Source organism: Notolepis coatsorum, assembly GCF_963971535.1.
Source record: "Notolepis coatsorum genome assembly, chromosome: 8".
Taxonomy (NCBI): Eukaryota; Metazoa; Chordata; class Actinopteri; order Aulopiformes; family Paralepididae; genus Notolepis; species Notolepis coatsorum.
In genome coordinates, this window is record NC_140172.1 from 39,384,160 (window position 1) to 39,402,421 (window position 18,262).

The 18,262-nt window shown below is 44.2% G+C and overlaps 1 protein-coding gene across 1 annotated transcript in view; it reads right to left on the minus strand.

The window, feature by feature from the left end:
• The window catches only part of slc7a3a (solute carrier family 7 member 3a), a 38,734-nt gene that overhangs the window by 19,665 nt on the left and 807 nt on the right, over nt 1-18,262 (minus strand). Inside the window, exon 2 of the mRNA XM_084319628.1 lies at nt 192-655. Within this exon, the coding sequence (XP_084175754.1) occupies nt 192-567 (376 nt within the window). The 5' untranslated portion in view covers nt 568-655. The remainder of the gene's footprint in view (nt 1-191; nt 656-18,262) is intronic.

Below are 18,262 nucleotides of genomic sequence, written 5' to 3' on the forward strand. Positions count from 1 at the left end.
TGCAGCGGCTCTATACATTACGGTTCTCTTACGTGCATTTGTTCTTGGTAGAGGTGGAGAGGTGGAGTAAAATGAAGACCCACAGCGTGGCTGGTGACATAGCTATGTCTACTGGTGGGTTGTAGTTCTGACCACAAAGACTTAGGTTTACCAAGTTTATAAATATTAAGCAAAAATGTAAGTCAACTCACCGATCACATAGGACAGGATGAGGTTCCACCCGGTGATGAAGGCCCAGATCTCACCCACCGTCACGTAGCTGTACAGGTAGGCCGAGCCCGTCTTGGGGACGCGGGCGCCGAACTCGGCGTAGCACAGCCCCGCGAGCATGGACGAGAGCGCCGCGATGAGGAAGCAGAGGACGATGGCGGGCCCCGCCTTCTCTCTGGCCACCTCGCCGGCGAGGACGTAGACGCCGGCTCCGAGCGTGGCGCCCACCCCCAGGGCGATCAGGTCCAGCGTGGTCAGGCAGCGGGCAAAGCGGGTCTCATCGTTGTTGAAGTCGAGCACCCGGCGACGCAGCAGGATCTTCCCCACGTAAGCGACCTTCTCGGCTACTTTCGCCATCTTGGGACTGCGTGGCGTGACTTGTTCAAAAATAGTTGATTGACCAAAAGAAACAGGCACACACTATGTGGGGGCAGCAGAACAACACCTGTAAGAAGAACAAAAGAAAAGATAGAGGGAACCTGAGTTTAAAGCAGGACGTGATTCAGCAAATGTCAAGACCTTCAAAGACGTATTATTTTGGAATGCAAGTGTTTTAGAATTTGGCCTTAGTTCCTACAACAAATATTTACCAAGTGAGGAACTAAAAATGAAAAAAAATGTAATCCCTAAAACTCCAGAGAAGTATTTTTAACATAGCACCGTATTTGCTGCCAACTTAGCCTACACTCAAGACTAGAAGGGTCTTTTAACATCAGCACTTTAACAGGCACCATAGTGCATCACATCTCTTTCCAATAGAAGCTGGGTCATTCCAAAGATACTAGAACCCACTGTGGAATGTTCCGGCCCTCACCTCAAGCAGCCTGGCAGGTGCTCAGCCGCCCAGTCAGCCAGCCAGCAGGATAGAAGAGATAAAGACACATTCCACTACAGGGGACTAGTGTATTGTGTGTGTGTGTGTGTGTGTGTGTGTGTGTGTGTGTGTGTGTGTGTGTGTGTGTGTGTGTGTGTGTGTGTGTGTGTTATGCAACTTCCTGGAATTCAAACCGCCAACCCTCCCTAATAAAGTGCACGATCAGACCCGGAAAGAGAGGCCTTATGAAAACCAAAGTCAGCCGCTACCGCTGTTTCAACTGGTGTCCATTCAACCACAATTTACCATCATACCAAAATAAGCCGGCAGGGGTAAAGCTAAACAAAACAAAGGAACCCTCGACACACCCAATACTTTGGGGGGGAGACATCAAGCTCTGTCGTGAATGTTGCAACCTTTACCATTAGGCAATGTAGGTGTATTACTACAGCGTGTATGGGTGTAGGCTTTGGACGTTGTGACGTTGTTACTGAGTTATTGAAGATTGAAGCCAAGGAGACACAGACACATATCCCAATAAATTCCTCACTGCATTTAAATTGGCTAAATAATCAAATAAACAATCATCTCTCCAGCCCTGTGGTCATGTAGCAAGGTGATTGTAATGTTAAAAACTACTGAACATAGAGAGAGAGAGATGTGTCGGTTCAATTTGATTTTGGTTCACAAGGTCCCGATTGATTTCATTTTGATTCTATATCATTTCAATTTAGGCTTGACGATGCTGGTCACAGGGGGGCCACCACCCGCCTACCATTGTCATCAAAGGTGTAAATTGGTCGACTAAGTTTCCATAGTTGTTCAGCAGAAACTCAGCGTGAGGCAGAACCAGAGAGACGACCTGCGTGTTAGAAATAACATTTAGCCAAAATCCTCACATATCCACTGAAAAAAGTCATAGATAAATTTTTTTAAATAATAACATTTTAATCTTGGGATTTAATGATTCATCTCTTTTTTCCCCTATACGAGTCACAGCATCTAGCAGGAAGCAGAACGGGGAGAGTACATTAGGCTAAATAAAAAACTAAAAGGTTATTGAAGCTGGAATAGTACAGTAAATGATGGCCAGGCTCACTGTGACACAGTACTGCTGTTATTTTGCCATGGCTGGCTCTTTCAGTGACAAGGCAATAACAGTAGGGACGCTGTGGAGAATTATACTGGTGTAGAGAGAAACCAGTATGGCACCAGTTTAACCCAACCCTGGCCCAAGCTTGTGTAACAGGAAACCACTGCTGTTGGGAAGACCAGGGATGCGTTCTTCATGGGACGAGGCAGCCAAAGATTTGAGCAGAAGCGCGTGCACGCACACAGGAATGCGCTGCACTCGCCAACTCGCTATAAGTACCCACCTGGGGTACTTTGCATATCAATAGCGCCGGTCGTCAGGTGTGTTAAATACGTTCTCAGATACATTCACACCTAACTTGTTAATGATATGTGTTACATTCCATTCGTAGAGGCAATTAGGCACTGTCTTTAGTCTGTGCTCAAGCGAGGGGACATGTATGCGCATGCGCGGGAGCGCGTGCACGTGGCGTCATTAGCATGCGTGCAATCAGAGTTGATATCAGGAACGCACCGCTGGGGAAGACCGAGGAGGAAACAAGTGAAAAATAGGTCTAATGGAGGGAATCCTGTAGCCTGCTTTATCAGAGTGGAATCTATATTCTCCACAGGCATCATCACTGTTCAGCTCTTTAGCCTGTGTTTTCTTTCACAACTTACAACAAATCCCTGGTGAAATGTATGCAATTATTTGTAACTGATGGACTATTAGGTCAGACTATTAAACAGATCTGATTCTGCATGTGAATCTCTAGGCATTTGTAGTCCAAGTCGTATTGACCAATCACGTTTGAGCGGGGATGACACTTGAAAATAACGTGGGCAGCGATTTCCACAGGAACATACTTTGGTTGCATGCAGGTAAACAGTCCGTGTGGGAGGAGTGAAAGAGGTAAACAGTCCGTGTGGGAGGAGCGAAAGAGGTAAACAGTCCGTGTGGGAGGAGCGAAAGAGGTAAACAGTCCATGTGGGAGGAGCGAAAGAGGTAAACAGTCCGTGTGGGAGGAGCGGAGGAGGTAAACAGTCCATGTGGGAGGAGCGGAAGAGGTAAACAGTCCGTGTGGGAGGAGCGGAAGAGGTAAACAGTCTGTGTGGGAGGAGCGAAATAGGTAAACAGTCCATGTGGGAGGAGCGAAATAGGTAAACAGTCCATGTGGGAGGAGCGAAATAGGTAAACAGTCCATGTGGGAGGAGCGGAAGAGGTAAACAGTCCGTGTGGGAGGAGCGAAATAGGTAAACAGTCCATGTGGGAGGAGCGAAATAGGTAAACAGTCCATGTGGGAGGAGCGGAAGAGGTAAACAGTCCATGTGGGAGGAGCGGAAGAGGTAAACAGTCCATGTGGGAGGAGCGAAATAGGTAAACAGTCCATGTGGGAGGAGCGAAATAGGTAAACAGTCCATGTGGGAGGAGCGGAAGAGGTAAACAGTCCGTGTGGGAGGAGCGAAATAGGTAAACAGTCCATGTGGGAGGAGCGGAAGAGGTAAACAGTCCGTGTGGGAGGAGCGGAAGAGGTAAACAGTCCGTGTGGAGGATAAGAGGCGGAACGCATTAGCAGAAATGCAGCTTCTAAACAGTATTATTCAGTTTGAGTATGGTGTGGAGAAACGCTGTCATATAGGAAACATGTTGCTTTCAGAGTCTGATACACAACTGCCTTTGAAATAATTAAAGGAGCTGGTTGCTAATCGGACTGTAAACAATGACCGGCGCACAGGAAGAGGAAGTCTTATCCTCGATATAAGGGGGTGTGAGCGTAGGAATTAGAAGCCAGCAGACAGCAGCTACACCGGAAGCACAAAAACATTACGTTTTTAATAGGGGTGCACCGATGTATCGGTCGGGTATCGGTATCGGCCGATAAGTGCCTTGTTGACTGCAATCGGCCTATCGGCCGATAAGCTCGAATGTGCCGATGGCAGTAGCCGATAAATATCCATCAATTTGTGTCGCGTCAAAAGGCAAAAAAAAGTTCAGTCGCGTCGCGACCTGCACAACGCCGCCCCCGGCCCACACACACACAAGCTACTGCATCAAAGTTACTACTTATGATTAACAAATGCATTTGTTTTGTGGCATTAACGTTATATAGTTAGTGTTACACGTTCAATAACATCAGCATATTATTTACCCGAATGTAGCAAGCATTACTCGTTCATACTAGCTCAGTTCCTTCCGTTGCTCATAGAGCCCTGAGTTTTACCCATTCTGCAATCTGTTAATAAAGTTTTCAATCAGACACATGTATAGAAAGGCTTTGTTTTATTATAACATTCGTTGCAGTAAAATCATTATGCCTCGTTTAGTCATCCTGCGGAGCTAAAAGCTAAACGTCGGCCGGCCGCCGCGGGGATCTAACGTTGTTGTTGTTGTAGAAAACCTCTCGTCAAAATCAATGGCGGACAAAAGCGGAAGTAAAAAATGTATACGCGCTTGCCGATTGGTGGTAACAGCAGAGGCGGGTGCAAGCGGTGTGTGACGTAATTGGCAGAATCGACTGTCAATCAAAATTTCATTGGTTGAGAGCTCTGGTTGAGACAATAGTACCAGCTGCAGCCCGGTAGACCATACTGGGAGAACTAGTATCTAGCTGCAGCCCGGCAGACCATACTGGGAGAGAGATAGTGCTATTTCTTGATGTTTCCTTTTTTTAAGTAAGTAAAGAGGCCTATGTTCATATCGGTGAGCACAATTTATAACACAAATATACAGTAGTTTCATAAAATAAAAATAAAAATATTACAAAGAAAAATAAAAGAAAATATCGGTGTCGGCCGATTGTGTTAGTTGAACAATCGGTATCGGTATCGGTGGCAAATTTTCATATCGGTGCATCCCTAGTTTTTAATCAGTCAGTAAAAATAAAAACGATAGCCGATGGGTTGCGAGATTGTTCATTCTAGGGATGCACCGAAAATTCGGCTACCGAAAATTATCGGCCGAAAATGGTTAAAAAGGCTCTTTCGGCTTTCGGCCGAAAGGGTTTTAGCACCGAAAATATATGACCGAAAGTCAAATAACGTGTTGTTGTGATGACGTCATCAAAACGCGACTACAGACATACCGGTAGCATGCGCAACATGTAACGTGAGCAGCTTGGCAGCTCTTCCTGCATTCTACAGCCTGTGATAACTAACTCCTCTTGGGAGTAGGGATGCCCCCTGAAACCCGGTTCTAAACTAAATTAGAAAAAACCGGAGTATTGATCAGCTCCGACGTTAACGGTACTGCTATCAGTAGTCTAGGAGCGGATTAGCTACGGAGCTAACAGTGTACCATCCATCTGCGACGCAACGGTGGCAGCAACAGTGGACACTGAGTAATGTTAACGTTATGACGAGTTCATACTACACTACACGTATGAACTCGACATAACGTTAACGTTACTCCGTTTAAATGAAGTGTTTAATTAGCAGCAATCTGTTGTTGAAAATGTATCGTTAAACCGGAAATGGAAATGCGAGGACAGGAAGTCGTCATCAATCGTTGTAGTCTTTTAGTCTTAACAGTCTGGAATTAATGTATGCATTCAAAAGTGCTGAATAAATGTTTTATGGGCCCATAATAGTGATTATTAATATTATTTAAGTTAAGTTTAGCCATAATCATGTCTTTTGCCATAATCAGGTAGCTAAAAAAAAAAAAAAAAAAAACATATATATATATATATATATTTATATTAATCATTTTCGGCCTTTCGGCATTCGGTTTTCGGCCAACTGTTTCCTATTTTCGGTATCGGTTTCGGCCAAGAATTTCCCATTCGGTGCATCCCTAGTTCATTCAGTAACTCAGTCACTTGTGGTTAACTGCTCTGCCCCTAACCTAATGGTGACCCACCCGGCCACGGGCATCAGCTTGACGTCACGACAACAACACGCATAGTTCCATGTACAACAACGCTTGGTAGACAGCAAGCCGACAGGGTGCCCAGCACCAACTGCCTCAGTCAAGAGACCAAGGTGTGACGGCTGGATAAACATTAGGTTACGTTTGACTGACATTCTGTGACAGTTGCAATTTACTATTAGCTACCGATTCCAAGGGTATGCAAGCTAGTGATTTGTAGGTTATGCTTCTACTTAGCTGTCCGGTTTCATTTGATGTTGTATTGATTAGAGACTGACCCTCATTCCACGCTAGAACACAACACTGCAGCTCCGCCTTGAAGCCAGCGCTGTGTCCTTGTTTCAACTTCAAGTTATTTGCTTGCGATTTGGTCTCGAGTTTACCTTGAAAACTAACCTTTTTCCCCCCTTTCCCATGAGGCAATGAACTGCTTTATCAATGTGGGAATCTTTCACGGTCAGGAGCCGATGAGGAGAAGAAGCCCGTCCTCTACACAGTTCCACAATGGAATTCACCCCAAATTTAGGTATTTCTCTAGAGAGAATAGTAGTAACACATAATAATAATAAAGTACTGGTAAATAACGCACACAAACACAGGCCTCTCTTCAAGGACAGCTGCAAGAAACCCTACGTCAGTAGCGACACGTGTTGCCTCCAGGACAAGTGGGAGATAATAGAGCAGTACAGTAACACACAACACACACGGGAAGACAAGGGCAGGCGTGATGGGCAAAGGACACTTAGGCAAGACCAACACAAGCACACGTGTTGATTGTACAGGTGGTCTGGTTCTCAAATGGACTCTCGCCCAGGTCCGGACACCAACATGTTCCATCACCAATAAGGCCTCACCACGTCACAAAACCGTTGTGTAACGCAGCAGTAATGTCCGCAACATACAGAACAAACAAAACACAGCAAGAGGACAGTCACACAAAAGAGGCCCATGGTCTTAGTGTGCTTAGGTTACGTTAGGACAGAATGTAAGTTTGTCAGGATAGGATTTTGCATAAAATAAAACTAAATAAATGAAATAAGAATGAACAGGGATGCCCCCTCATAGTCCATTAGTTTCTCAGTTTGGTCTTAGTCGACCAAAAAAAAAAAAGTCTCTATGCTGGATGATTTTTTTTTACAAGCACAGCTCTGGTAAGCACTAGAATTAAAGGAGGTCCAAACAATTCACAGTCTATTAGGGTGAAAATGAAAATGTAGCCTTTCAGTCATTCCTGGACCCAGACCCACCACAAGCTCCCGCACGAGTCGTTACCTGGTGGTATTAGTAGCCTAGTCTGAGGACCTTTTGAATTGAAGGGGATTAATAAAGGGACACCTTAGGAGCCTGAAAATGGCCTCACCTTTGTAATGTTTTGACTACTGTGACAGTCCTAGAACAAGACCGTGGTGAGAATAGGCAAAAATGCAAAGGTGAGAGGATGGGGGGGGGGGGGGGCTTTCCTCTCCTGACTGCTCTGCTCAATGGACCTGTCTCAAAACCCTGCCCTCTTTTCTTGATCCTCCAATCACAGCTGTCGCTTACCTCTGACTTCCTCGTACAAACAAAGTTTGTACGAGGAAGTCCGAGGTAAGCGACAGCTGTGATTGGAGGATCAAGAAAAGGGGCAGGGTTTGAGATAGGTCTAAGTGGGTCAGCTCAAATTAGGCATGATAGGGGACACTATGGGTAGATCTAGGCCACCAATGTAAAGGGCAACAGATATTTTGGTAGTGTAATGTTCGCTACCCTTGACATTTTTATTATTTTGCTGAGTGTGGTGGTATCTAGCTATGTTTATCCCGCCTGCAGACCCTAGCAATTTTTTATCTCATCGGTGTTGATCCTACCAACGGCCACAGGCAGTAGGGCAATAAGCCTAGAGGAGTCGACTTGATTGCAATCAGGAAATTAAGCAACAGAACATGAGAGGGAGTGCGTTATTATTACTAGTAAATAAGATAAAGTTTCTCAAGTTCAAGTTTCTTTATTAGTTGTCATACAGAAGTACAGAATACTTTTATACAAAATGCTTCTTTCTGTTACGCTCCAGAGACTGTGCTAGACAAAAATAGATAAGTATAAAATAAGTATAGCAAGTATAAAATAGAAGTCAAGTACGTAGACAAAAGTGTTCAGTATTGAGAGAAATCGGGTGTTTTACAATGTATGTGATGTATAGATTGGGGGGAGATGATAGCATCTAACGGTGCTAGGTGTAGTTATTTGAAGTTTGGATATTTTTTTTTACTGATAGCAATGACAATACAATATGATAACATCTGAGCTGAGGTTTCTGTTTATTTAATAAACAACGCTCTTTCAAGAAAGGTATGCTGTCTGAGGGTCGAATTCTTATGGAGGTGGTGAATACTTATGCTGCGGATTGCACTAACAGGGAATGATAAGGTTTATCAGCCAGTATGAGGAGACGTCTGGGGAATAAAAATACACAACGTAGAGTCAGTGGATGGAAATGAGAACACAAGCCAAACAGACGAAGACGTGATAGCGGCTGATTGATCAGAATCCAACAGTATATACATATATACAATGCTCAATGCAGAGTAGAAGTAACTGAGTTACCATACAATATACTATACGGTGCAAAGCAGAAATGGGATGAGGTACAATTGAGGTACAATTTACAGTAAGGTGTAATGAGGTATGGGTTGTAGTGCAAATTCTTTACCAATAAATATAAAGTGTGTTTAGGTGTTCTAAAGTGGTTAAAGTGGGTGCTGCAGTGAGTTGTTTGTTTAAAGTGAGTCTGTGCTGTGAGTGCATTTGATGGTTGTTACATAGTGTTATTGTTCATTGAGCATCCTGATGGCCTGGGGATAGAAGCTTCTTCTGAGGCCATGGTTAGACTAGTGTTTTTGTGGTCGTTTTTTGAATACGTTTGCTGGCCCTACTGAAAACGCTAAATTGTGTTTCCGTTTTGGAATAACGCCAAAAACTCGCCAACAACGTGTCGTGTAATCTGCGCGGAGCCGTTGTTGCTCAACGCCCATGCGCAGTAGATACCATCTGCGTGCCCTTCCGGTGACAACAGAGCTGTCCCAAATAGCTGCAGCTACCATGTGTTGTCAAGTTATTGTTATAAGGACCCCAGTCCAAGATACAACAGCCTGCATTCCCTTAACAATTGTTTGTATTGAGCCGTATTGTATTGTACCCATTATGCAATATGTTAAATAAAGTTTACATCCATTCATTCTGCTAGCATTACCGATTGCATGAGCAGCTGGTTAACGTGAGCTAGCGTTAGCTATCAGACCCTGTTAGCTCAAGCTCCTCTTTCAATCTTAACAAGCATTAAACAAAATGGCCCAGTCATCTATTCACTTTTGTTTAATACACAAGGCGTTGTCTCTAATGTTTATCTAGCTACTGATAGCTTCCGATATCATCAGTTTGGTGCTGGCTGGTTAACGTGAGCTAAATGTTAGCTTCTAGCCACAATGCTATACTGTTATAATGGCATATTCCTATCGCGTTAGCATGTAAGCTAACTAAATGCCGCGCCGATGAGATTAAACTCCGCTCTTGGTGGTCAATTGTGTTGATGATAGTTTTGTTTCATCAACAAATGAGAGGCAGAACACACACACACAGTGAATGTATCCGTTTTGTTTATTGCACTTTTATTACACTTTGCTGAAAAATAAGTGCTGCATTGGCTAAATAGCCGAGGCATTTAAAGATGGCGGCGTGTTGACATTTCTTTGCAGGAAGTGTATTGGCACATTCAAGTTCTGATTGGTTGAAAATTGCCTTCATGTTCGCCACCTACTGCCACCTACTGCTTTGGCAGTGTACTACATCACTGTGCTCAGGTGACAAAACGAAAGTGTGACTCGCCTACCTACGTTGCGACCTGGAAAAGCGAAACTCATCTGAAAACGAAACGAAAGTCTAACCGCAACCTGAGTCTCTCTGTGCTTGCCATGAGACTCCAGTATCGCTTGCCTGACCGCAGCAGTTCAAAGAGGCAGTTGTTTGGGTGGCTGGAGTCTTTGATAATTCTCTTAGCCTTGCCCATGCACCGCTTGTTGTAAATGTCCTGGAGAGTGGGAAGTCCCCCTCCAATTGTGCTTTCGGCTGAACAGGCCACTATCTGTAGTCTGCTACGGTCTTGTGCGGTGCTATTCCCAAACCAGGAGGTGATATTGCCAGTCAGGACGCTCTCTATTGTGCATGAGTAGAAGTTCTTAAGGATCTTCTGACTGACTTGGAACTTCCTTAGGCGCCTGAGGAAGTAGAGGCGTTGCCGTGCCTTCTTCACAACACTGTCAATGCGTGTGGTCCATGTCAAGTCCTCGGATATGTGGACTCCGAGGTACTTAAAACTGTTCACTCTCTCAACCGGTGCCCTGTCGATGCTGAGGGGGCTGTAGTCCCCGACCTCCTAAAGTCCACAATCATCTTCTTTGTTTTGCTGACGTTCAGGGAGAGGCTGTTCTCTTGACACCATCCCGCTAGAACCTTGACCTCCTCCAGGTAGGCCCTCTCGTCGTTTGCAGAGATCAGGCCCACCACTACTGTGTCGTCAGCAAATTTGATGATTGTGTTGTTGTTCCGCTGTGCCACACAGTCATGTGTGTACAGGGAGTAGAGGAGGGGACTCAGAACACAGCCCTGGGGGGCCCCTATGTTGAGAGTGATGGATGAGGAGGTGCAGTTGCCTGCTCTCACCACCTGGGGTCTGCCCGTCAGGAAGTCCAAGACCCACTGGCAGAGGTCATAGTTCAAGCCCAGGTCCCTGAGCTTGGCTATGAGTTTGGAGGGGACTATGGTATTGAATGCTGAGCTATAGTCGATGAACAGCATTCTCACATAGTTCCCCTGCCTCTTGTCCAGGTGTGATGCTGCTGTGTGCAGCACATGGGCTATGGCGTCCTCCGTGGACCTGTTGGGGCGGTATGCAAATTGCAGGGGGTCCAGGTTGATGGGGAGGGAGGAGCAGATGTAGCCCTTTACTAGCTTCTCAAAGCACTTCATGGCTATACATTTACATTTACATTTAGTCATTTAGCTGACGCTTTTATCCAAAGCGACTTACAAGTTCTGTACGACATGGCTATGGAGGTGAGAGGTGAGAGGTGAGAGCTACAGGGCGGTAGTCGTTGAGGCAAGCAGGCTTGGATTTTTTGGGTACAGGGATAATAGTGGACTTCTTCAGACAGGTGGGGATGACAGCATGTTCTAAGGACAGGTTAAATATGTCAGTGAATACCGGGGCCAGTTGGTCGGCACAGACTTTTAGGACGCGGCCGGGGATACCGTCCGGTCCTGCTGCCTTCCTGATATTCACTTTCTTAAAGGTCCTCCTCACCTCATGTTCTGTTACCCTGAACACTGAGTCTCCATCAGTGATCACAGTCACTTCCTATTCTGAATATGAATAAACCTGACAGGCTAAAAATAACAATATAATAATTTGTTGGTAAACTAAGTTACGGCACCTGTGATGCTATTGCAAACAAAGGCTTGAAATGTTCAATAGAACCATTCTTGGATTTGCTCAAAAGATTCTATTAAAAAGATAAAGCCAACGGTTATTCAAGCAAAAGATGCAAAAACGATAGCAGGAACGTGAATCTTTCCTCGTCTTGAAGGAAACGTCTGCCTTCAGACTTCACCACTCGTGGTTAATGGACTGATGCTTGCTCTGATGCTCTGTATCAAAACAACCTTTACACTTAGTAATTTAGCTGACGCTTTTATCCAAAGCGACTTGCAAGTTCTGTACGACAAGTTAGGGCTGGGCGATTAATCGATTTTTCCGATTAATTCGAATGAATGATCTAGGACGATTTTCTAAAATTAACGATTTTCAACAACACATTTTTTTATTTTTTTATTCACCTTTTATTTTATGTTTGGTGAAAGTTAGATTTGCACTTTATTAATCCCAATAGGGCAATTCATTCTTGTTTGATGATCAAGAGGCACGTTTTATTTGTTTTAAGTGAAGTTTGGTGAAAAAGCAATTATTGCACTATTAATCCCAATAGGGACATTCATCTTTGTTTGATCAAGAGTAACCTTTTATATATATATATATATATAAATATATATTATATTTTTGTGAAGATTGGTGAAAGTTAGGTTTGCACTTCAATCCCAATAGGGAAATTCATCTTGGTTTGATAATCTTTTTGTGTCAAATAAAAACAAAGGTTATTTGAATGATTTCCTAGGCGTTTCTAGTTTTCAAGAGAAAAAAATCGATTAAAATCGGAAATCGTATTTAAAAAATAATCTGAGATTTTATTTTTAGGCCATATCGCCCAGCCCTACGACAAGTCATCAGGAAGGGCACAACTCTATCAGCTGAGTATGACACCCATCTATGTGTCAGGGTGTCTGCCGTTTTCACGCCAATGTTTATTCTCGCACGTTTCGCACAAGCTCTCGCCAGACGCACCAAGCTCCCGGTATCCACGCAAAAAACTACTTCCCGACAGTCGTTTTTTAAATGTGCAAATTAAATGTAAGACTTTTTTTTTTTTCTTTTTTTTTTTACTTTTGACCTTTTAATGCCTTAAATTGAGAATTATGAATGTAAGACTTTTTAATACCCTGCAGATACGCTGTATATGCTGATGGCTGGTCTGGAGTATGTTTCGCTATTTCCCCACTAAATCATTATGGTCAGCACCAGGGGCAGAGCAGCTGATTCCCCGTCAGCAGCTCAAGGGCAACTTCATCCTGTGCCTGTTGCTCCAGTGACACCCGAGCCTGCTGCGTGTCTCCGAGCCGAGGAGCCAGACGGACATCGCCGCTCTGTGAGTCACTCTACACGGACGGCACAGAGGACAAGGGACACATTCACTTGATACTGTAAAGGCCAAACTTACTGCAGTACGCAGTCAAGACCTGTGAGCTTAATGTCCTGGTAGAGACTAACATTACACCACGGGGCCACACATCGGATTCAACACAACATTCGATACTGTAGTAGCAAAGCCTGAAAACACCGTTATATACTTGAACTTGTAAAAATAATCTCTTTTTGCTAGCCTATTTCACCGAATGTTTGTCCGTAGTGTACCCACTCTTATTTCATAAACACACAAAACACAATGGCAGGTTGTAACAAGGTGTTCTATTAATACCATTGAATCAATATAACCTACATTATCAAAGCACCTCTCTTTTTGACAACTTCAACAACAACAACAAAAAATGAGAATATCCTGCCTCTCATACAGTCAAGTGTCGAGAGAGAGAGAGGAAAAAACAAACATTTATCGGAACAATGTACAAATTCAACAGAGAAAGTAGCCCCGGCGGTCACAATAACAAACAGCAGCGAGCCTTCTGAAGAGTGATGGGAAACGCCGGGCACAGGCTGGAAAAAACGCTCCTCCTCCCCGGCTCGCTGTGATATTCCGACCGCATTCACCACTCCCACTCACAGGGAGGCGAGATCTGAGGGTGCACAGGCCGTGTCAATAAACATTCACAAGCAGGTTTCATGGTGCCCTGCGGCCAGACTCTGATCTCCCCGGGGGTCAGCCCTCCGTTCTCACAGTACCACTGTACCACCGGCAGGAGAGACTAAGCTACAGGGGTCTTTTACATCTTTGACATGATTAAGACAAGTCATTGCTTGGATGAAACGACTACTACCACACTAACACCACCATGGTGACTGCCACAAGGAAAAGTGTGAATAGTTTGGGAGTGTCTTTAATATTTTTCACCAGTTGTCTTAGTTACACTTAATTAAGATTGACAGAGTACCTTGAGATAGTGACAGGGATGTTCCTGGTCGGATGATAGCCAAAGGTTGGCAGTACGTACCCTGGCCGATTGGCACTGAAAACCCTCACTCGCTCTAGGGTGGTCTCATTAAAACGATGCTGGATCCCTACAGTAAAGCTTGCTGAAAGGCCACGCTAGAGCCAGTTTCTAGGCTAATCTTTTCCTTGTGGTCTTTCACGAGGGTGCCTGGGTCAAACCAGTGTGTACACACAGGACTGTGGGAGTGCATGTTTATGTGTGTGTGTGTGTGTGTGTGTGTGTGTGTGTGTGTGTGTGTGTGTGTGTGTGTGTGTGTGTGTGTGTGTGTGTGTGTGTGTGTGTGTGTGTGTGTGTGTAACAAGGGTGAATTTACACACAGGTTGCACTGAGGCGAGAGTGACGAGTCTAGACCGCACAGTAGGTGAAGGCCAATACTCAGCAAAGTGCTGTCTGTAAACACACACACACACTCTCAGACTTGGAGTAGCCTGCTGGATGGCTTCCACACCCTAACTCACCTCCTTTTCATTCCAACTGTCCCTACATTTCAGAAATTACAAGGAGTGGCAAATGTAGCCCGAGGGAAGGAAAGGAGAGAAGGAAACGACGCAGAACTGTGTGTCGGATACTGATTTTCCATTACTCATTCATTCATTATTCGTTTGGTGAGTTCAGTTGCAGTGTGTAGCCACTGCCAGCCGGGCCACCGGACCAGGAACAACAGCACCATGCAAACACTGTCATTTCATTTTCTAATATTTGGTTCCAACAGGTTGCAGAGCTAATGTTCCCCTTACTTGACTGTGGGCAGCTTGGGCCTCTAAGAGGATTAGCAGGACTATTGACTAAGGCAACCTGCTAACCTCATTATACTGTAGTCTGCTGCCCCTCTATCCATCTATAACAACGCATGGCTTTGTCTTGCCTCTCAGCTGTCAACAAAAACAACGTGGTTGTATCCGTTTTATTATTACCGCTGTAAGTGTCTGTTATAAAAGCAGTTTAATAGCTTATATAAATAGATACGTTTACAGATTATCTTGCTACAGGGCACAATGATCGTCTTTCTCTGTTCCCGGGCCAAACTGGCTGACATTAAATGTAAGGGGAGGGGGGGGGGGCAGGGCCTAGAATCCAATTATTTAAAGAATTAGCACCAAATCCCTGATATAAGACTCCAGGATAGAGCAATCTAGTCTAATCTGATACGAGAGTGACAGCTAAAACGATGACACCATTCTACAGTATGTAGGATGACCCCAGACTTCAAACAGGTTCTCACAATGAATCAGACCCAGTGGCGAACGAGGATTTAAACATTCCTAGAAGTGTGGCTCTTTCCCAGGCCCTCACCAGCACCGCGGGCGTTATAAGGGAGATCGTGGACAGCAAGAGACAGTGCTATGTGGCGCAGCGCTACTAACGCGCCCAGGTCCAAACGAAGCAGGTATCATGTGAGGAAAGAAACAAACAAAACTAAGCAGGAAGTGGTACAACAAGGCAGAATAAACTAGAGTTATAGAACTCTGGCCTCTCTGACCTAAATGCCAGTGAAAAGAAAAATGTAAAAAATATGAGTTTTAAGTTATATTATTAGCTGCTATCCCTGAGTGACTGGGTGAATGTGAACCGGCTTAATTATCATGGAGGCTACAGTGCGTCCTGGCAGGCTGACTCCAGATCTGCCTCTACGTTTCATTTAGCCCCTTTCGAGTCTGTGATGCACTCCAACACATGGACGAGTGAATACACAGTCCCTTATTCCTCCATAAGAAAATCCCACAATTAACTCTGTCTCGCTTTTCTCTATCAAAACGCTTCTCGTACAAGTATCGCAGAGAAATGTCAAAGGTACTCCCAGTTGCACAAGGGTTTCGGACAGACAAACGCTAGGGTTTGAAAGCTCTGCGTTGCTAATATATATATATTTTTTAAATGTATAAACTGGTCAACACTGCTCAAACCGGCTTTAGCTGCCTGATGCGCCTGCGCTGTGATCACAGCGCAGGCGCATCAGGACAGGCACCCAATGCCGGAAATAAAGCTGTGTGTTGACCAGTTTATAAAAATTATTTAAAATGTTTATTAGCAACGCCGAGCTTTCAAACCCTAGCGTTTGTCTGTCCGAAACCCTCGTGCAACTTTGAGTACCTTTGAAATTTCTCTGCGATACTTGTACAACGAGCGTTTAGCTGAGGACCAGTTCTTCAGAGTTAATTGTGGGATTTTCTCCTATGGAGGAATAAGGGACTGTGTATTCACTCGGTGCATCACAGTCACGAAAAAGGGGCTACGTTTCATTTTATGTGTCACAGACAATGGCAGTCTAGCCGTTTGAAGTTATGGAACAGTGTGCTGCTTTCTAGGCAAAAAAGGGACTGACTGCTGTGTGTGTGTGTGTGTGTGTGTGTGTGTGTGTGTGTGTGTGTGTGTGTGTGTGTGCGTGTGTGGCTGCGCGCACATATGTGTGGATGGACTGACCACTGAGACTGAACTGAGGGACCCTTCTGGCCAGGTGCCATTATTACCCACAACAACTCCCCTTTCCAGAAGTGGAATGTACCAAACTAAGGATGCATGTACTCTCCGATGGGCAGTATTCCGGTGTATAGGGGATATCCTTTGATTTATGTGACATTTAAAGGAGTCCTTCGTTAAATGAACAATAGATATAGACAATGGACAAAACTACTTTTTAGGCAGGGGTGGTTTTTAGGCTGTGTATTTACAAATAGCTGTATTATAAGAATAATGAGCAAGCTTAACAGTTTTGGGCTAATAGATAAATGAGGCTATTTATCCGGTTTAGCAATATCCACATCCACACTAGTAGCTAGCATCAGCTACCAGAAATAAACAGACAGCGCCCAGATGTGGGCGGGGCGCACAAGGCGCATAATTGTTCCTCTTGTTGCGTGGGGGGACCAACCAGAGGCAGGCTCACAGGCCATTTTATCTGTCCCACTCCCAACCATTGTATGTACCCATAATATGAGCCCTAGATAATGGCAGAACACAGCATGCCAACATGACATGTCTATGGATGGAATAATCACTAACAGGTGTAAAGGTACACGTATCCGTACCGAACCGTTTCAGTGTGTACCGTACCGTACTGAACGGCTGTGTACCGAACGAATACAATGGTATGTTATTGTTAACCACTAACGACCGCCCACCGGGGGCTGTTTTTTTCACAATCTAATATAATTATTTTTTGGTACAAGTCGATTATTCATTTCAATATAGAATATTCGTTGACAGCCCTACAAGTACAATTAGTTACAGCACACCCCTGAGTGGAACATGGAAAACCTGTACCGAACCGTAACTTCAAAACCGAGGTACGTACCGAACCATGGTTTTTGTGTACCATTACACCCCTAATCACTAAGCATACCCACAACACATCTCTTTTTAAAAACAGAGTTTTTGATTAGATTGTCTGAAAATTAGGCACTATAAAAGCACCCAGTTTGGTACAGGCTACATGCTTAGACATAGGCCTACTTGGAGGGATGCTGCAAAAATATTGAAAAGGAAGTTATGTATTGCTATTTGCTAAACTTCTAAATGGCTGCCCATTGCTTTGTTATTATCTGATACCGAAAATAAACATTAAAAAAAACAATAGACAACCATATAAATCAAGTGACATACATACTAAACCAAGAAGTCTGAATTGATACCAAAATCCCATCATAAAAGCAACCCTGAACTTATTTTGATGCAGGCTTGACAAGACAGTCATTGATTTCCCCCCTACAGGTATGATGCAGTGTACCGTACGGATACAACAGTACTACAATCCTGATCTACAATACCAGTATATTTGGAAGCAAGTATGCGTGACTGTGTTACAGTGGCTGACCAGATGCATGTGTTGATTTTTGTGCATTGATAGAGTAAGTGAAAAGCATAATATTACTGTTACAACTACAACTTGTTTACAGGATGCGGTAGTAATAACAAATCAATTTATTAAATGTTTGTTAATAGATTTCTCATATAGCAAGTGTTGTATCAGATCAGTGCATCCCAGTATGGCAACATGCAATAACAACATGCCAAATGCACACACAGAGACAGCATGCGCATAATAACCAAACACCATGAACGCCACATTTGTAGGTAGCTGACTATAAAATATATACACTCTTGAAACAAATACCAAATATGAACTGGATACTGAAAAGTGACTGAGCTGGACTGTCCCAAGAGGAAAGTGGATGTCTGGTTACCCCATTTATGAATGCACACCATCAAGTTGATGTTTGATAGCAGGACATTGCAACAAGTGACTATAGGGTGGCTCCCTGCACACAGAATCATCTCCATTGAAATCCCTGACCACCAGTGACATATAAATGACATTTGACAAGAGGCTTAATTTACACCTCCTTACTGGGCAATAACCTTTCGAGCATTCACCATAATAATAATAGCCCATGAGGTAGGTGGTGGGAAGTGACTGGCATCACTTGCTGATGCAACACAGTACGTACAGTATGGGGCAGCAGCAGCAGACAGTACATCGCCGTGTAGTC